The 15,649-nt window shown below is 42.5% G+C and overlaps 1 protein-coding gene across 1 annotated transcript in view; it reads left to right on the top strand.

Moving 5' to 3' along the window:
• The window catches only part of msrab (methionine sulfoxide reductase Ab), a 29,979-nt gene extending 28,832 nt beyond the window's left edge, over nucleotides 1-1,147 (top strand). Inside the window, exon 6 of the mRNA XM_070920173.1 lies at nucleotides 241-1,147. Within this exon, the coding sequence (XP_070776274.1) occupies nucleotides 241-414 (174 nt within the window). The 3' untranslated portion in view covers nucleotides 415-1,147. The remainder of the gene's footprint in view (nucleotides 1-240) is intronic.
• Nucleotides 1,148-15,649: the final 14,502 nt, after the last annotated feature.

Below are 15,649 nucleotides of genomic sequence, written 5' to 3'. Positions count from 1 at the left end.
CATTTCAACATTTAACTTAACTGAATATTGCCTACACTTCAAGAAAGAAGACTTTAACCTCATTGTCATTTTACTGTGTACGATATGCATAGAAAAATATATTTGAACAAAGAAGATTTTTAGACTTATTTGATATGCATTCTGCATGTCATCTGACAAAACAGATGATATATTTTTCTGCTGCTTGTCTTCAGTTTTTGGAATACCTAACTGTGGGTTATGTTTGCATTTTGTCCCCAGGAGCTGGATAAAAAAGGCCACAGTCCCATCACTACAGATATCCTGGAGGGGCAGCAGTTTTACTACGCTGAGGACCATCACCAGCAGTACCTGAAGAAAGTACCTAATGGCTATTGTGGCCTCAAAGGCACCGGCGTCTCTTGTCCCATCAGAGCCGGGAAGGATGAGCTGTGAGGGATGCGTGGTGAGAAAAGGATGAAGTGACGGATGAGGATTTTTGAAGGACGTAATTTTCCATCCTTAATCTTTAACATAATCGCATAAAACCAGATTGCAAGCCCCAGGAAATTTAGTAAACATAGTTTCTGCAGTGACAAACTTTCTCCTCATAGCACGTATGAAACACTGAGGTAGTTCCAAATACTTTACATAAGACATAAAAATGCATAAAAACTGTATTTAAAAGACAATGAGAATGAAAATGATATAAGATACATGAAAAGAGTATTAAACATGTAGAAGTTGTAGTGCAGCTGTAGCGGTGTCTGTTGGACTGCAGCAACAGTCAGCTTCCACAATGTGGCGATATTTCCCTAAAATAGTAGAGCTCCAGCAGAATGTTTTTATTGCATCTCCTTTAATGTGACACATTGTAGCTAAGAAACTATGTGAAAACTTTGTCTTCCAAAGTTGGTTGATTGGAAGAAAGTCAACCAACATTAATAGCTTTACAACCTTTTCGCATCCAACTCTGTGAGAGAGCTCAGACTTTACTGTCAGAATAGCAAGTCTTCCCATTTTTAAAATGCAGATTTATTAGCTTAGTTATAGGCAAATACAGTGATACCAGCTTGGGTTTAAAGCAATCTTATTATGTTCATTTTATTGTGAATAACTGATGTGAATGAATTGACCTCAATCTGCTTTTATTTTCTTAATTTCTCACTTTGGATATAATAAAAATAGATTTCCTCCAACCTTTTGTTTATGTACCGTGCATGCGTTTGTATGTGTGTCGGTGTGCTCATTCATGCATGTGCCTGCCCCATGCAGCTATATATATATTTTAAAGATAAGCCACTTTTTAGATTATTTGTCCCCCTTTCTGCCCCATTTGAGAAGAGACATACCAATGGGGGACAAAGAGGTGTGACTCACTGTGACACACAACTACACTTTCAGAGACCACTCATTCTGGATGGCAGAGTGAGACACTTGAGGCACTCATGTATGCAATATGATACACACTTTGCTTAAACCCCCACTCCACTTCCCCATAATTATGTGTAAAAAATCCTATTATACATCATATAATTACATATTGCAGATAACTGAGCAATTACTGAATAAGCATTGTGTGCAGTAGTTTTTATTATTAAACACGTTCACCTGAAAGTCTATTTAAAAATGAAAATCACACTCATCGTTGCCATCCAAAATACAGAGATGATATCTAGAAAAAGCTTTTTGGTCGACCGCAGTAGAGTGATTCACCCGCTCTCGTTTTTCCCCCTCCCTCTCTGCTATCTTTCTTTCTCTGTCTGTGTGTATGTGTCACATCCTGACACCTGTGTGTAGGTGTGGACCAGGGCACAGGTGCAGGTGCAACCTCTCAGGGCCTATTTTAGTATTGGGACAGATATTTTTTGCATGTGTCTGCATGCAGCAGCCGTTTGTGTGTGTGTGTGTGTGTGTGTGTGTGTGTGTGTGTGTGTGTGTGTGTGTGTGTGTGTGTGTGTGTGTGTGTGTGTGTGTGTGTGTGTGTGTGTGTGTGTGTGTGTGTGTGTGTGTGTGTGTTGGGGCATGTGAAGCTGTGGCTTGCTTGATCGAACTGCGCTGAGTGGTATGTGGTTGGGCCAGCTAGCTGTTTTCCAGCGCCCGTCTATATTTTTACTCGCTGTTGTGTTTTGTTGAGTGTATGAAAGGAGATAACCTTTCAATAAAGTGATCTTCATTTCTTCGGTTTTGCAGAGAGGATGGCATTAAAGCTTTAATCGCACGGTGAAATCAGTTTTTCCGCCATCTGCGATGATGTCTGACTTCAACAAGAGCTGCCTCAATGAACCACGGCATGATTCTGTTTATTTCTGCCACATTACAGAGAAGGCATTATCACAAACTAAGGTTATGAGTCCATCATATGTAGGAAGAGATTAAGGTTTGCTGTGGAAAATTACCACGTTTAATGCACATTAAAATGACATTTAGAAGTAGCTGCATGAGTAAGTATGTTTTCTGTGTATTCCTTTTGTAGTAGATTAAAATGGGGATTGGAAATGCATGGTACTCATATACGCATCCATACACAAACACAGTGAGGCAGGGCAGGACAGGAACCAGGCTGTGTGTGCCCTTCAGACAGAGCCTATTGTCTGCAGATGGGCCTTTAATGGCCCCACAGCTGGCCACAAAGAGCATACCGCTCCAGCTTGCTGCTATGCCTCTCACTGGCCTATACTCAGTCCCCCTGAAGAGAGGAGGCAGTTCACAGCACCAACACCACTGTGTATGTGCCTGTGATATCTTATTCTATTATACCTTTAAAAGCACGTTTTGGGTTTGTTTTCCTTTCCTCCTTGTCAAATTCTTTTACGCTTTGAAACTCGTAAAGAGAAATCCTTGCCCAATCATTTGAAGAAGAAAAAAAAGAATGGGTTTGAGAAGACGCGTGGCACCATGGAAGAGTGGGCTGAAACGGTGAGAGAGAGAGAAAGAGAGGTGCTGGTTGTTTATCAAAAGTACTCTGCACTCTTACCCACACATGTACACACACATATATAAACACACGTCCCAACCACTACCTCTAACTCCGTCCTGTACTGCCGCCTAATGCAAAAGGCAGCGCCCACGCAAAAGAAACAAACACACCAAAAAGACACCTTGCAGAGACGTGCACCCACACAAATTTCTTGCACTCTGATACGCTCTCTATTGTGTCCTCCTTTCACGGCTTTTCATTTATCTTCCCCTTGACAGCTTTAATAGATCTTACCATGTGTATATACAGTGCTGTGTATGTATACATTGAAAATAGCATTGTTTTATACCATTTCCTCTTTAGATGCCATGCCGCTAAATAATTACTTTCTTTAGACACCAACATGGCATTGTTTGGTGAGCTATATAAATAGAACAATAGGAGAGAGTGGTGTATTCTGGTGCTGTCCTACCAGCTGGAGAATTGTTGTGCCTTCTTGTCCTCTTCCTCACATAATTACTTTTCTAGATTGTAGAGGTAGTAGGCACACAATTGGATATGTGCGTGGGTGTGTTTATCTTCTGCTGCATGTGTGATAGCGGAGGGAAAACAGAGCTCACTTTTGTATATGGCCTGTACATTTCTCTCGTGATGTTATGAGAGTTGTGTGCAGGATTTTGCAGATGCCAGATGTGTTTGCATCCCCTCCCTTGCTCTCCCTTCCCCTCCCTCTGGTTCCTGCATGGGCGCAGGGTCTCAATCAGAGCATCAGGGCTCCAGGAACCGGAGCACAGCAGTCTCTCTGTGCTGCCCAGAGAAGTGCAGCCTTGTCTGGGTCGGTGCATCTGCAGCCTGGGGGCGAGCTGGGGGAAGAGGGCGAACCCTGGTGCCCCTGCATGCTGGTTTCACTCGAGGTCTTCTCCGTCGGCACAGCCTGACCCCTGAACTCTGGGGGAGAAACGCAAGCTTATCCCAGAGAAGCTCCTCTCTCAGTCATGCACAGGTTGATGACACATTAAAACATTTAGACAAACTATCCTCAAACAGGTTAGTTTGGTGCAGCGACACTCTCCATTAAAAATAAAAACAAAAAAAAGGCAAGCTCACACACGCTCACACACGCTCACACATACACAGGCGGGTGTTCTTTCCCATAGAGAAAATGTCACAAGCCTGTTCCTCCTTTCCACTGGGAATAGCAATGGGTTAAGGGTGGGGGTGGAGGGCAGCACGTGCTGCAGGGCCTAGTTGGCTTGCTAACTGGCCCACTGGCTTTCTGGCTGACGGCCCACACTGTGACACTCTGCACCTGGGAGCCTGTGTGTTGTCAGCCATGCTAGCTAGCTCGAGCTACCACCACATGACACACAGGAAACACAGAAATAACTGCTGAGTGTCTTCAGCACAGTAACCACTTACCGAGGGTGTGCTGCTGACAGAAAGGGGTTGAGGGAGAGGGGTTAAAGGAAAGTAGAAGACAGGCTGGTTGGAATGGGACTGTGTGACAGCATTAGAGAGTAAGAATAGAAAACCGGAAAGGAAAGTGAAACACAAAGATGCTAAGGCTCTTGCACCTGTGCAGTCTTGTGTTAGAGGAAGGTTCCACCAGCCTTGATTCAGACATGTTCAACTCTGGTGCATTTACCAATTCACCAACATATGCAGTATATCCTGTTTATCATCTCGTTTTTATAATCAAGCCACTACAAAGCTGATTGCGCAACAATGAAAGATTGACATTTTACAGCTGCGGCACTGATGTAACAGTTACATTTCCAAAACATCTCTTTCTTATGTTCTTATGTGTTTTCTGGTTTTATCTGCTCTGTCCATCTGCGCCTTGAGTCATCTGAGCCTCACATCGCACAGGTGTGAGAGGGGAGACAAGTTTTAATGCTACCAACACGCTACCCTCGATTAGAGCCCAACACAGGAAAGTGTTGTGAAACATTTGGGCTTGCAGGTGGTGATGTGCTGATGTGTCACCATTCCGAGGAAAGAGGACAGAAACGGGACTCACACACTCAGTTTGCATTGCAACATGCACAAACCGTGTTTTCTGTACACTTGCCACAGATAGCTAATTTCTGCCAACAGTGCAGATGGAATATTGTTGAATCGTGTTCAGTTTTCAGGGGGAAGAGCCAACATGAGACGGTGGCATGATGCTGGTATCGTCTGTTTCTGACTTTAGTATATGTTTCCGTCTATGTTAAAGATGTGAAGGAAGTGATGACAGAGGGAGAGAGAAAAAGAGAAGAGAAGAGAGGAGAGATGGTGCTGGCTGCACCAGGAGGAAGCTGGGTCTGATGCTTCTCCATGCAGCTGCTCCCAAACACCCACACTCTTCCTGTTGGAGTGTGAGTGTATGTGTGTGTACTTTTTGTGTATAGCTCGAGTGTCTTACTTCCACATGAGGAAAGAGGAACCTGTATTGTTCCAACATTATTGGCCGAGTGCTGATGTACTCATTTTAATAAATATATGTAATAATATTCATGTGCAGGCCACATTAGCCAGTCTTGCTCTTTATTAAGCATTTCTGAAGATATCAAAGATTAAAGTTTTTTCAAGTCTGCGCTGTAAACACAGATCAATCATCCACGATCAAACAGTAAACTGGCTTAGAACGAAAAGAGATCAGCGGTGCAGCTTGAAAACTCTTGAAAAGTAGAACTTCAGGTATCCTATAGAAGACGTGGTCTAAAATTGTTGAAGTAGATTTCTCCTGCCTGGCTGAGGCCCTCAGTGTCTTTTCAAAGAAGCACTGGCCTCAAAAAACATCCGCTAGTGGAAACACGGGCCTGACAGTCAGTGAATGGAAAGGTTTGAGGTGAGAATGTGGCCACACTGAGGTGTCAGCAGGGTGTGCAATTGTGCAAATGTGTGCGTGCGTGCGTGCGTGCGTGCGTGCGTGCGTGCGTGCGTGTACACAAGCATTTATGTGCATGCATGTGGTGGTCTTCCTAAGTTTCCATCACAATGACAATGGGCTGATTGTAACTGACTGGTGGGTCAACTGCACCTTTGTATCTGTTCAGGTTGACCTCGGTCATGCTTGTCCTCTACAGATACCTAACTTCCATTTAGTATCATGTACATAACTTTTGCTTCTATTTCAAATGTGAGAAAGTAACAACAAAATTAAGAAGTTACATAAGAATAGAATAAACTAAATGTTGTGGATTGTTAATGACATTGCATTTTGCTCATGTAATGTAATAATATTAACCAATTTCAAACCAAACCAGTTTAAATTTGATTTGTTTTAGCAGTGATGTAATTTCAGGCCAACAGCAAACTCATCACTGGCTGAAAGAGGAGAGTTTTACACTCAGATCAACATAAAGTCAACACATTTAACTCAACTGAACCAAACACACATTTGCCATTAAGATAGCGTCGTCAGCACAGCCGTTGCTGTGTATCCAAATATGTAAACCATTGCCAGCGTGTCAACTGATCAAATGTTGCCCAGCAGTTGAGATATGAAATTGGATTGGGATGCTGTCGAGACTGGAGGCTTCTCCTTTGTATTGCTCTTCATATGTGTGAGTGCTGCTGGTGCTGGGCGCTGAGGCAGGATACAGTACATCTGCTTCACACTCCATAATGATGGGGGACCAGCCAGCACGTGTTCAGCACCAAAACTGTGTGATAGACTATTACATTACAGTGGTGCCAGTTCAAACTGGATTGCTATTATTGAAGGAAATTAGAGTTTTGGCAAATTACAGAACAGGATTTCCTCCAAAAAATTTTGATTAAAGTCACACTTTTTGTTTGTAATTTCTGAAACTGAAAGTGACCCAGTTCCAAAAGGACATTTACGTTTGAAATAAATGTAAAGTGTATTTTCCACATAAGTATATTTTGATTCCATTTTAAACCTCACTACTTTATTAATTGCTGTAAGTTGGATGATGTAAAAATTGAGCTGAAAGAATTAGTTAATCTACAAAAAATTAAGCATTTTGATAAATTTAAAGTCATTTTTCAAGAAAGGCTACAAAACATTATTTAGTTCCAGCCTCTCAATTGTGAGGTTGCTGCTTTCTTTGTCTTACATGATAGTAAACGGAATATTTTTGGGGTGTTTCACTGTTGGTCGAACCAACAAGCAGTTCGAAGAACCGCAGGCTTTAGGAAATTGTGATGGGCATTTTCACCATTTTCAGACATTTTATAGATAAAAACTATGAATCAATTAATCAAGAAAATAATTGGCAATTATTTGTTTATTTTGTTACTGGGCTATTTACATTTGCATTTTACTTTATTATTGCTGTTTGCAGAAAGAATGAAGTACTTCTGTGCTGCCAACTTCCCCAAGATTCACATGTCACATGTATATTTTGTTTTGAGAGACGTTTAAGAGCTGTACGGTATATTTTGTGTATCTATGTCTGAGCGTTCTGAGCGGCTACCAATGCCAACTGATTCACCACATATTCTCTGAAATCTCATAGTGCCGTAGACTGTGATGACACATTTGTCTTCTTCCTCGTCAGCCTCTTCTTCTCCTCAACATTTACTGATCTGTCTTTGTCTTGCTCACCCTGCTTCTCCGTCTGTCACACTCGTTCCCCCTTCTTCTCTTGGGGCTGAGTGAGATGAGTACAAGACAGGGGAGAGTGTGAGCTGTGGTGAGCCACAGACCAAAATAACCGGTACTTTTTTTTTTTATAAAAACACATGTGCGTCCACCCACACATAAAGTCACACATGAGTGCACACTCACACAGACAGAGGTCCCTTTACTTGAGGATCCCTGGAGAGAGGTGTAGCTGGATATATTTTGGCCGTGCCAGTGGAGATCGTGTCTGCTGATATCCAACGCTGGAAATGGACCTCCACGGAGAGTCAAACAGGCCATGTGTAGATGCTGTTTATGAGCCAAGAAATTCAAAGTTTTACCAACTGTCTGGACTTAAAACTAGAACATAATGTGCAGAGATAAAGCAATTGTTTCATTCTTTCAGTTTCCACTTTTTTTTCTCCAATCAGCTGTGAGATACTACTCTCCGTCTCTTTCTCACTTTCTCTCTCTGTTGCCTTCGCTGGTGACAGATCCTGCAGCCTCCCTGTCAAGCTGGCATAGTGGCATCATTCTAAAACTGGTATTAGGCATTTCCTGCTGCGTCCGTTGGCGGGTGTAAAGGGTGTGTGTGTGTGTGTGTGTGTGTGTGTGTGTGTGTGTGTTTGTCACTGTGTGTGTGTGTGTGTGTGTGTGTGTGTGTGTGTGTGTGTGTGTGTGTGTGTGTCGGGGCGGAACGCACCTGGTCTGCGCAGCTGTGGGGATCCTAGCAGGGGGGAGAGAGCGAGAAAGAGAGATAGAGGAAGGAGAGAAAGAGAGGGATGGGAGGAGACGAAAAGGGGGCCCTGTGTGCTGTACTGGGGACCCGACGAGTTCAAATAGAAAGAAAAGAAAGATGTGGGGAGAAATGGAGGGACACGATTTCTAGGCACAGTAGCTTAGTGGACTTAGTGGACACTGTAGCTTCAAAGTCGCTGGAACTGCCCTTTAAAAAGGAGTTATTGTGTTTATAAGAATCACTCTTTTGTAAGACAAAGTTTCAGCATCAGCCACATGACAGAAATAGGTGTGCTCTGTTTCTTTTCTGGTAAAAGTTTGACAATGATCTTAAACATCCCTCTAATAAATCAACCCTGTGTATATACTATTAATAAGATCTGGTCAAATGTTAATATTCATCTCTCACGAGAAGGGAAACGAAGTGCACGTAAAACTGTAAGCTTTACCTACACAATGTGTCACCCAGTTTCAAAATATTGCATGTAAAACTAAATTGTGGTTTTAAAATGCAACTGATTTACATGTTTCTGACAAATGTGGTTTGTCTGCCCAGTCTCCTTCTTCCATTCCAAGTCCCAAATACATAACTTAAGGAAAATGTGTCAGTCTATACTAGGATGCAGTTCCTCTGCTCTTCTGCAGAGGGGGCAAGGAATCTGGGAACACGACAGTGGAAGAGCAGTGATAGAAAGATTTTTTTTTTTTTTACGTGCAGATTTAAGTGTGAGCAAATAGGCCAACGATAAGAGGAAACCACGTAGGAACCCACACTCTGAGGAAACAAAGAAATATGTTAATCAGGCTTTTTGCACAGAGCTCCTCCAGGATGTAGCACAGATGTGCTCTCACACACACACACACACACACAGTCTATTTCACAGCTGGACGACCAAGAACCGGTCAGCACTGGTGAGGTCAAATGACCGGTTCAAAGGTCGAGCCACAAAGAGCTGCAGTGGAGGAAAGGGGAGCACGAGGGCATCAAGCACACACACACACTCACTCACCCTCACACACACATTTATTAAAGTCATCATCAACACTGTTGCAACTCTTGAGCCTTTGCTCCAGATGGGCAAAGGAGCCAGGGTATGTCTGTCTGTCTGTCTGTCTGTCTGTCTGTAGAGGCAGTTTGGCCTGAAGTAAAAGTCTGGACACACACACACACACACACTTGGTATGTGGTCATTTGATAAGAAGCCAGGCTGGACAACATGGGTCAACATGAAAGCAGCCACTGAGTACATCAGCTCCCAATAAAAACTAACAAACTTTTCCACAGAATATAGTGTATAATTCTCATGTTATTGTATTCTACTGATGATGTTTTAGGATGAAATTGTTGTATGATCATGTGTTTGATCACTCATGTTTTAGATATACAGTAGATTGTAATGTTTTTGTTTGTGTTGAAGTGAGACTAACTTACACTCACATATGAGAAGTTATACTTGATCTGGTGTGACCATTAGCTTACCGTGGCTAATGTTAGCAAACTTTCAATACAGCTGTATCACTGACATCACCAAGTCAATATGCTGACTTTAGGACTTTTATTTTACTTGTGCTACTGTTTATCTGTTTGAGCCTTTACTGTTATCCTGCAGTTGTAGCCACCATGACGGCTGTTCAGCAAAAGTTACACAGTTCTCGATAAGAACTGTATGAACTACTAACTGTGGCCTTATTCTGCGTCTTCTAACTCTCACAGGAAATCCAGAATAGCTGCTTCTTAATAATATTCAGGAGATGTCGGGTCACACCAGGTGAAATGAAACAAGTCTTAATTGCCTAGAAGTGACCGGACTAATGCATTACACATTGGTGTGCTGATAAGTGCTCTAATTACAGCAAAGTGGATTTAGCAGCTATTTCAAAATGCCCAATCACTCCCTAATGTGACCTTTGAATAGATAGACTGGCACAGAGTGGACTTAGTTGGGTTTGTTATTGGTGTTTCTTCATGTGGCTGTAAATTTAATGTGAACAGTCTATTTTGAGAGTGACAAGTATATGAAATTGAGTTACAGTGGATTTGTGGTCTGTTATATGAGGAAAACAGCCAAGACATCAAGGGGGGAAAGTTGCATGAGAGCAGTCTTGAGATCTGTGTGAAATTTTTCATTTGGGTTTTCTAGCTTCTATGTTTATTCCAAACCCCCAGACAAGGACTTTTAATTCTTGCTAGGTCTTTTTTACATATTTGTACACGTATATACTGTATGTATATAATCTCGGGTTTGTTTAATGACTGCATCCCGATCCAAACCTCCTGTACTGTCACCAACAACAGCCAGGCAATCACACGTTTGTCTAATTAAATAGAATCAACATGTTTATGGCCGCAAACTGTGAGAGCTGCACTCTTTTCCCAGAGCGGAAAGCAATAACACTTGAAACCACTACACTCTCATCTTTCCTCCACTTATCTAACAGCTACCTTGTTATTCTGTTTGTTTTTGTTAACTTCAAATTACTTGTAACACACACACACACACACAATCTTATCAGTAGATTAAGATATGCTAAATAACTTGCATAGTCAACGATGCACGTTAGTGACCCCTGAGTTCAATTAGCCCCGGCATGCAGCCTAATTTCACAGTGTGACCCCTGCTGCTGCACAGACGCACTCACACAGAGAAACCAGTGCAACTCCCTCAAATGTCTATCTGTGTCCGCCGGTGATCAATGTGTCCTTTGAAGGAAGCACCAGCGAGGGGGTCGACGGAGAGGACTGGGTGAGCGAACGCAGGACCCCGAATGGATGACAGAGAGCCAGGGGTGAGGAGGAGGAGAGATGCAGTACGGGACAAGAGGTGAGGAAGGTGATATTGCATCCTCAGTGATGGATGGGTGTTCACATACAGAGAGATAGTATCTTTAGAGGCTAGATGACCCCTGACCCAACCCGTAAGACCTTATGCGAAGACAACAACTCCAACAATTGTTTTGAAACACAGAGAGAGTGAGAGAGAGACAGCAATAACTAAAGAGGGAAACTATCAGCAGGTTGACCTTCCACAAGCTCCTCACCTATATTTCTATAGCAATTCCTGTTGTTGTATACAGCATATAGTCACATCACTATTCAGTTCTGATCTTTATTGTCCTACCAGAGGAAATTATTTTTGCAACAAGGCAGCAAAAAACATAATAAAAACACTATGACAATTGAAGACATTAAAAGTGCTGGTACTACAATCACAATGCAGAAAAGGTTATATACTAAATACTGATGAAGAGATTGCTAATGAGCCAGAGATAGATTTAAGGCTATTCTGGCTGATACAGGGTTTACATAGTGCCATACATATAGTGGCATTGTTCTGTGTTGTATTTGTAGTTTTATTTGCATCATCATATGATATGATTGTAGTTTTTATTTCATTTTTTTGCGCTGGTAATAGCAAATGGGGATCCAAATAAACAAATGTTTGTGTTCATATGATCTTAGTGATTAAAACAGTGAAGACGCAGAAGCCAAAGGGATCCAACAAAACACAAAAATATCAGGTAATATAAGCTGGAGGGGCGGAGAGAGGAGAAAGAGAAGAAGAGGAGAGGGAGGCATTGGGAAGCCCTCTGCCCTCTCTGTCTCCAGCCAGTCTACCTCAACATCTGGAGCTCACATCAGCCCTCCTCAGAGACTGGCACTGCTGGAGAGAGGGATGAGAGGAGGGGAAGAGAAAAAAAGAAGAAAGGTATAGAGGTTAAAAACAAATTTTTTTTAAAGCAGTAGAGGAAAGGAGGTGAGAGAAAGCTAATAAATAAATGAGAAAAGAAGATGATTAAGAATAAGTTGAGAGGACTAAACATATGTAGGTGCTCTCCCAATATGAGTTAGATGCAATACAGAACTGAACAGTTACTGTGTTTGTGCATCTGTGTTTGTGGTAAGTGTGTATGTGTGTTGTGCTGATGATTTTCCAGTGATCATCTTCAATGCACAACAGAGAGAGCATGAACACTGGTTAGCTTCTGTGGCGAAACACTCTGTGTGGCAGGAAACAGAACAACCTGTGATCTCTGCAAAAACACTAATGGAAAACCTCACTCATAGAAAACGGGGGTGTGTATGCATAAAAGCACAAGTGTGTGTGTTTATGTGCGTGCATCGAATACCAGTCTGTGAGCCGTCTGCAAGTTATTAGTAGTTGCAAAATTATAATTATTCCAATGACGATTCACACCAAGGTATGTTTAGTCTGTATGTAGAGGAATAAATGCAGCATACATCTGCTTTTGCAGCAATTAATTCGAGAACCACAGACTTTCCTTTACAGATAAGTGAGACTTCCCTTAGAAATGTGCAAACACAACACAAAAGACAAACCCTAACCTTTTCACAACATTTCGTAACAGCTTTTTTTTAAACCATAAAATACCTCCCTGTATTCAGAAGTTGAGCTATATTTGGTCTAACTGCTGAGTTTATATAAGATAACTGCAGGTGAAGCTTTTGTTGTAATTAATTCAAACCTGGGTTATATTGTGTTCACGACTTTTCGTGCAGTTTGTATGCTATTCTCGTGGCAAGTTGGTGACACATATGGCAATGTGGCATGTGCTTGAATGTTAAGACAATCACAGGAAATACTTAGTGTAATAATCAACCGTTTGACAAATACTCTGAATGGTGCTGTTGAAATAAAACTCATCCATCGGGTCTCCCCAGCACGTTAAAAGACATTCTCAGAATTACTTAGAAAATCATTTTGACCCTGGTTCTTGTAGTTGGGTGCAGTAGGTATTATCCCTTTGTTAGCCACACTAATCTAGATATTGTCGTTGGCCAGGACTCTAGACCAGAGATGACAGGTGTCAGTGACTGATAGAAGTCTCTTGTTTTAGAACTTTTAAGATGCCATGATGGCCTGAAAGCTGATCACTGAGTAACATTTCTCTCTGAGTTAATGTTTCACAATCATGTCCTGACTTAGTGAGACTGATGTCTTATCTGGCTCGACCATTATACTGGTAGTCAGGGTTCGGCTCCCCTGAAAGCCACACTAAATATTCCCTGTATGAGATGAAATGTATAGTATATTTTTGCACATGGGCGAGTGCATTAATGTATGCGAGTGCATGTGCACAGTACCCTGCCCCCCCCCCCCAAAAAAAAATAGGGCTCCCCCGAAAGCCACAGTGTAATTTGAACACGAGGAGGTTTAACTGGGTCATCAGTTAAAGGAGGATTTAAAGGCAGATTTACAGGTCTACCAATGCAAAAGAGGTGATAGTGGGTGAATGTGTGTGTTTAAGTGTGTGTGTGTGTGTGTGTGGTGGGGGGGTCACAGGGATGTTCTTGACTGTGTCATCTCCAGCAGCTGTTTCCCTCAAACCCTGCCTCGCCCCCTCCTCCCCCTCCCACCCCATCGCCTCACAATGAAACCAATACAAAAGAACAGGAAGTGCCTCCCGTTAACTGGGGCCCAATCAAAGCCATCATTATTCCCGTGTCAGAATTTTTACAGGAAATAGCTTCTCAGAAAATATGCCAGCTGTGCAGGGAGTGTGGTATTATTGTCTTATAGGTCTTGACTGTTTGTTTTTTTTCACTTATCAGTTGCTGCTAACAAAAGGACACAGACCCGTCTCGACCACGTGCGCGGCACACTGTCACTGCTGTGCGCTCACAAGGCAAGCCAGGCACTGTGTTCTCTGGGGCTGCGTGGTTATTGTGCGCGCTGTGAAAAGGGCTCCCCTGCTGTGCCTGCACCGGCTTCTTTGGTTCCCATCCTGAACCGAGCAATTGTCTTTTTAAACCGTGCGAGCGGGGCTGAGCCCGGAGAGCACACAGATGCCAGAGTACATACATGATCGCACACACACACACACACTCAGTTTTGCCTACTGAAGCCGCATCTGTAAGTACGCTGCTCAGATTACAGCATAAACGGTGGGTTCAGGTGAAGCCTAACGTTTGCCAGATGCTGCGGTAAAGTCACCAGGAGGTTAGCCTAACATTGGAGTGTTGTTGTTGGTTGGGAAGGGTGGAATCATCTGCCTCCCTGACAAAGGGGGGGCACACATCTGGCGTGAACAGAAAAGTCATTTATGAGCATTATCTAAAACGAGCGTGAATAACAGCACCAATGCTTTTGCTTATCTCTGATATTTAAACAGCAGAGTGGAACTTAAGTCTTGAGATCGATTGGTCTTGCGACTGTAAAGAAAAGTAGCTTCTCTGGTTGATCTAATCTTCAGTTTGTCCTCTGTAATCTCTCTGTCTCTCTGTCTCTCTGAGGCCTTGCAGACGTCTGGAGGACAATAATTAACTCAGTCACTCAACGCGTTGACACAGGTGAGCACTACTCAGGTTGTTAAACAGTCATTATAGGGTCGCTGTGATGTGAATGAATACACATATACACACACACATTTGATTGGTCTGTCACATTACACTGAAGCCTATTCAGTTACAGAATGCCACTGTTGACTGTATTAACACTGATTAGATGAAGGTGAAGTCCCATCTGACAGAATCCTCCACACTTTTGTCCTCTGCTGACGCTCAACATAAAACCCACGTGGGAGAAAAAAAAATAACTTGACACTTGTGCTGTTTGTGAATACAATGCAGAGACGTGGTGATTTCTATCAGTTTAACACCAGTTCTCACCTCTCATAAACTGGGCTTTGTGAGGCCTATCTCTTGTTTTGGCCAAAGGAGCTGCTCTACGTCCTTCACTGTGAAGCTTATCAGCCGTGTTTGAAGTGCTCATCTTTATCTGAGCTCACTGTGTTGAGGTCATCAGCCTGACCCAGAGGTCTCTATCTCTGCCTTCACTGTTTCTCTGGTGTCCTGTCATGCAGATCATTGTGGTTGCCCAGGTTTTGAGATATCCAACATATGGTGTTTTTGCCTTTTAATGTGATAGTATGATGGTATACGTACAGAGACAGTAAACAAAGAGAGACTTTGATGATGTATGACAACGTTTCCTGCCTTCAACTGAACTGGGAACGTCACAGGCGTCTAAGCGGGTGTTCAGACCGAAAATAGCACTGTGTGTGTGTGTTTCTACAGGTACAAGTAAGAGAGTAAAATATGATCCAGGACAGCCAGATTGAGTAATACAATACATACAAAGTTATCACAGCAGCAGTCATTTCATCCTTGGCTGCAATGATTGCGTGAAAAACAAAAAAACACAAAGTTCAAATGACAAATGAATCTACAAGAAATGTGCACTTGTAGGTCTTTGACTGGCTGTGCTTTGCTGGATGACGTTGCATAGTGTTGCAACAAATGTTGAACCAGGTTCAATTTTCTGCGCTGGTGTTCCCAGTGCGTCTATACAGTGCTATCACTGAAATGAATGAGGTACTTGCATTTTAGCGTAGTGCTAATGTCGACCTGAACTGACCTCTCAACTACCAGGACACCATCTCTACGATTACTGCATTTAAAACATTCAACAGCAGCGTGTCTTTCCAAAAACAATGTC

The sequence above is a fragment of the Enoplosus armatus genome, chromosome 15, assembly GCF_043641665.1.
Source record: "Enoplosus armatus isolate fEnoArm2 chromosome 15, fEnoArm2.hap1, whole genome shotgun sequence".
Lineage (NCBI taxonomy): Eukaryota > Metazoa > Chordata > Actinopteri > Centrarchiformes > Enoplosidae > Enoplosus > Enoplosus armatus.
Note: the sequence above shows the minus strand (reverse complement) of the source record. Positions and strands in the feature narration are given on the sequence as shown.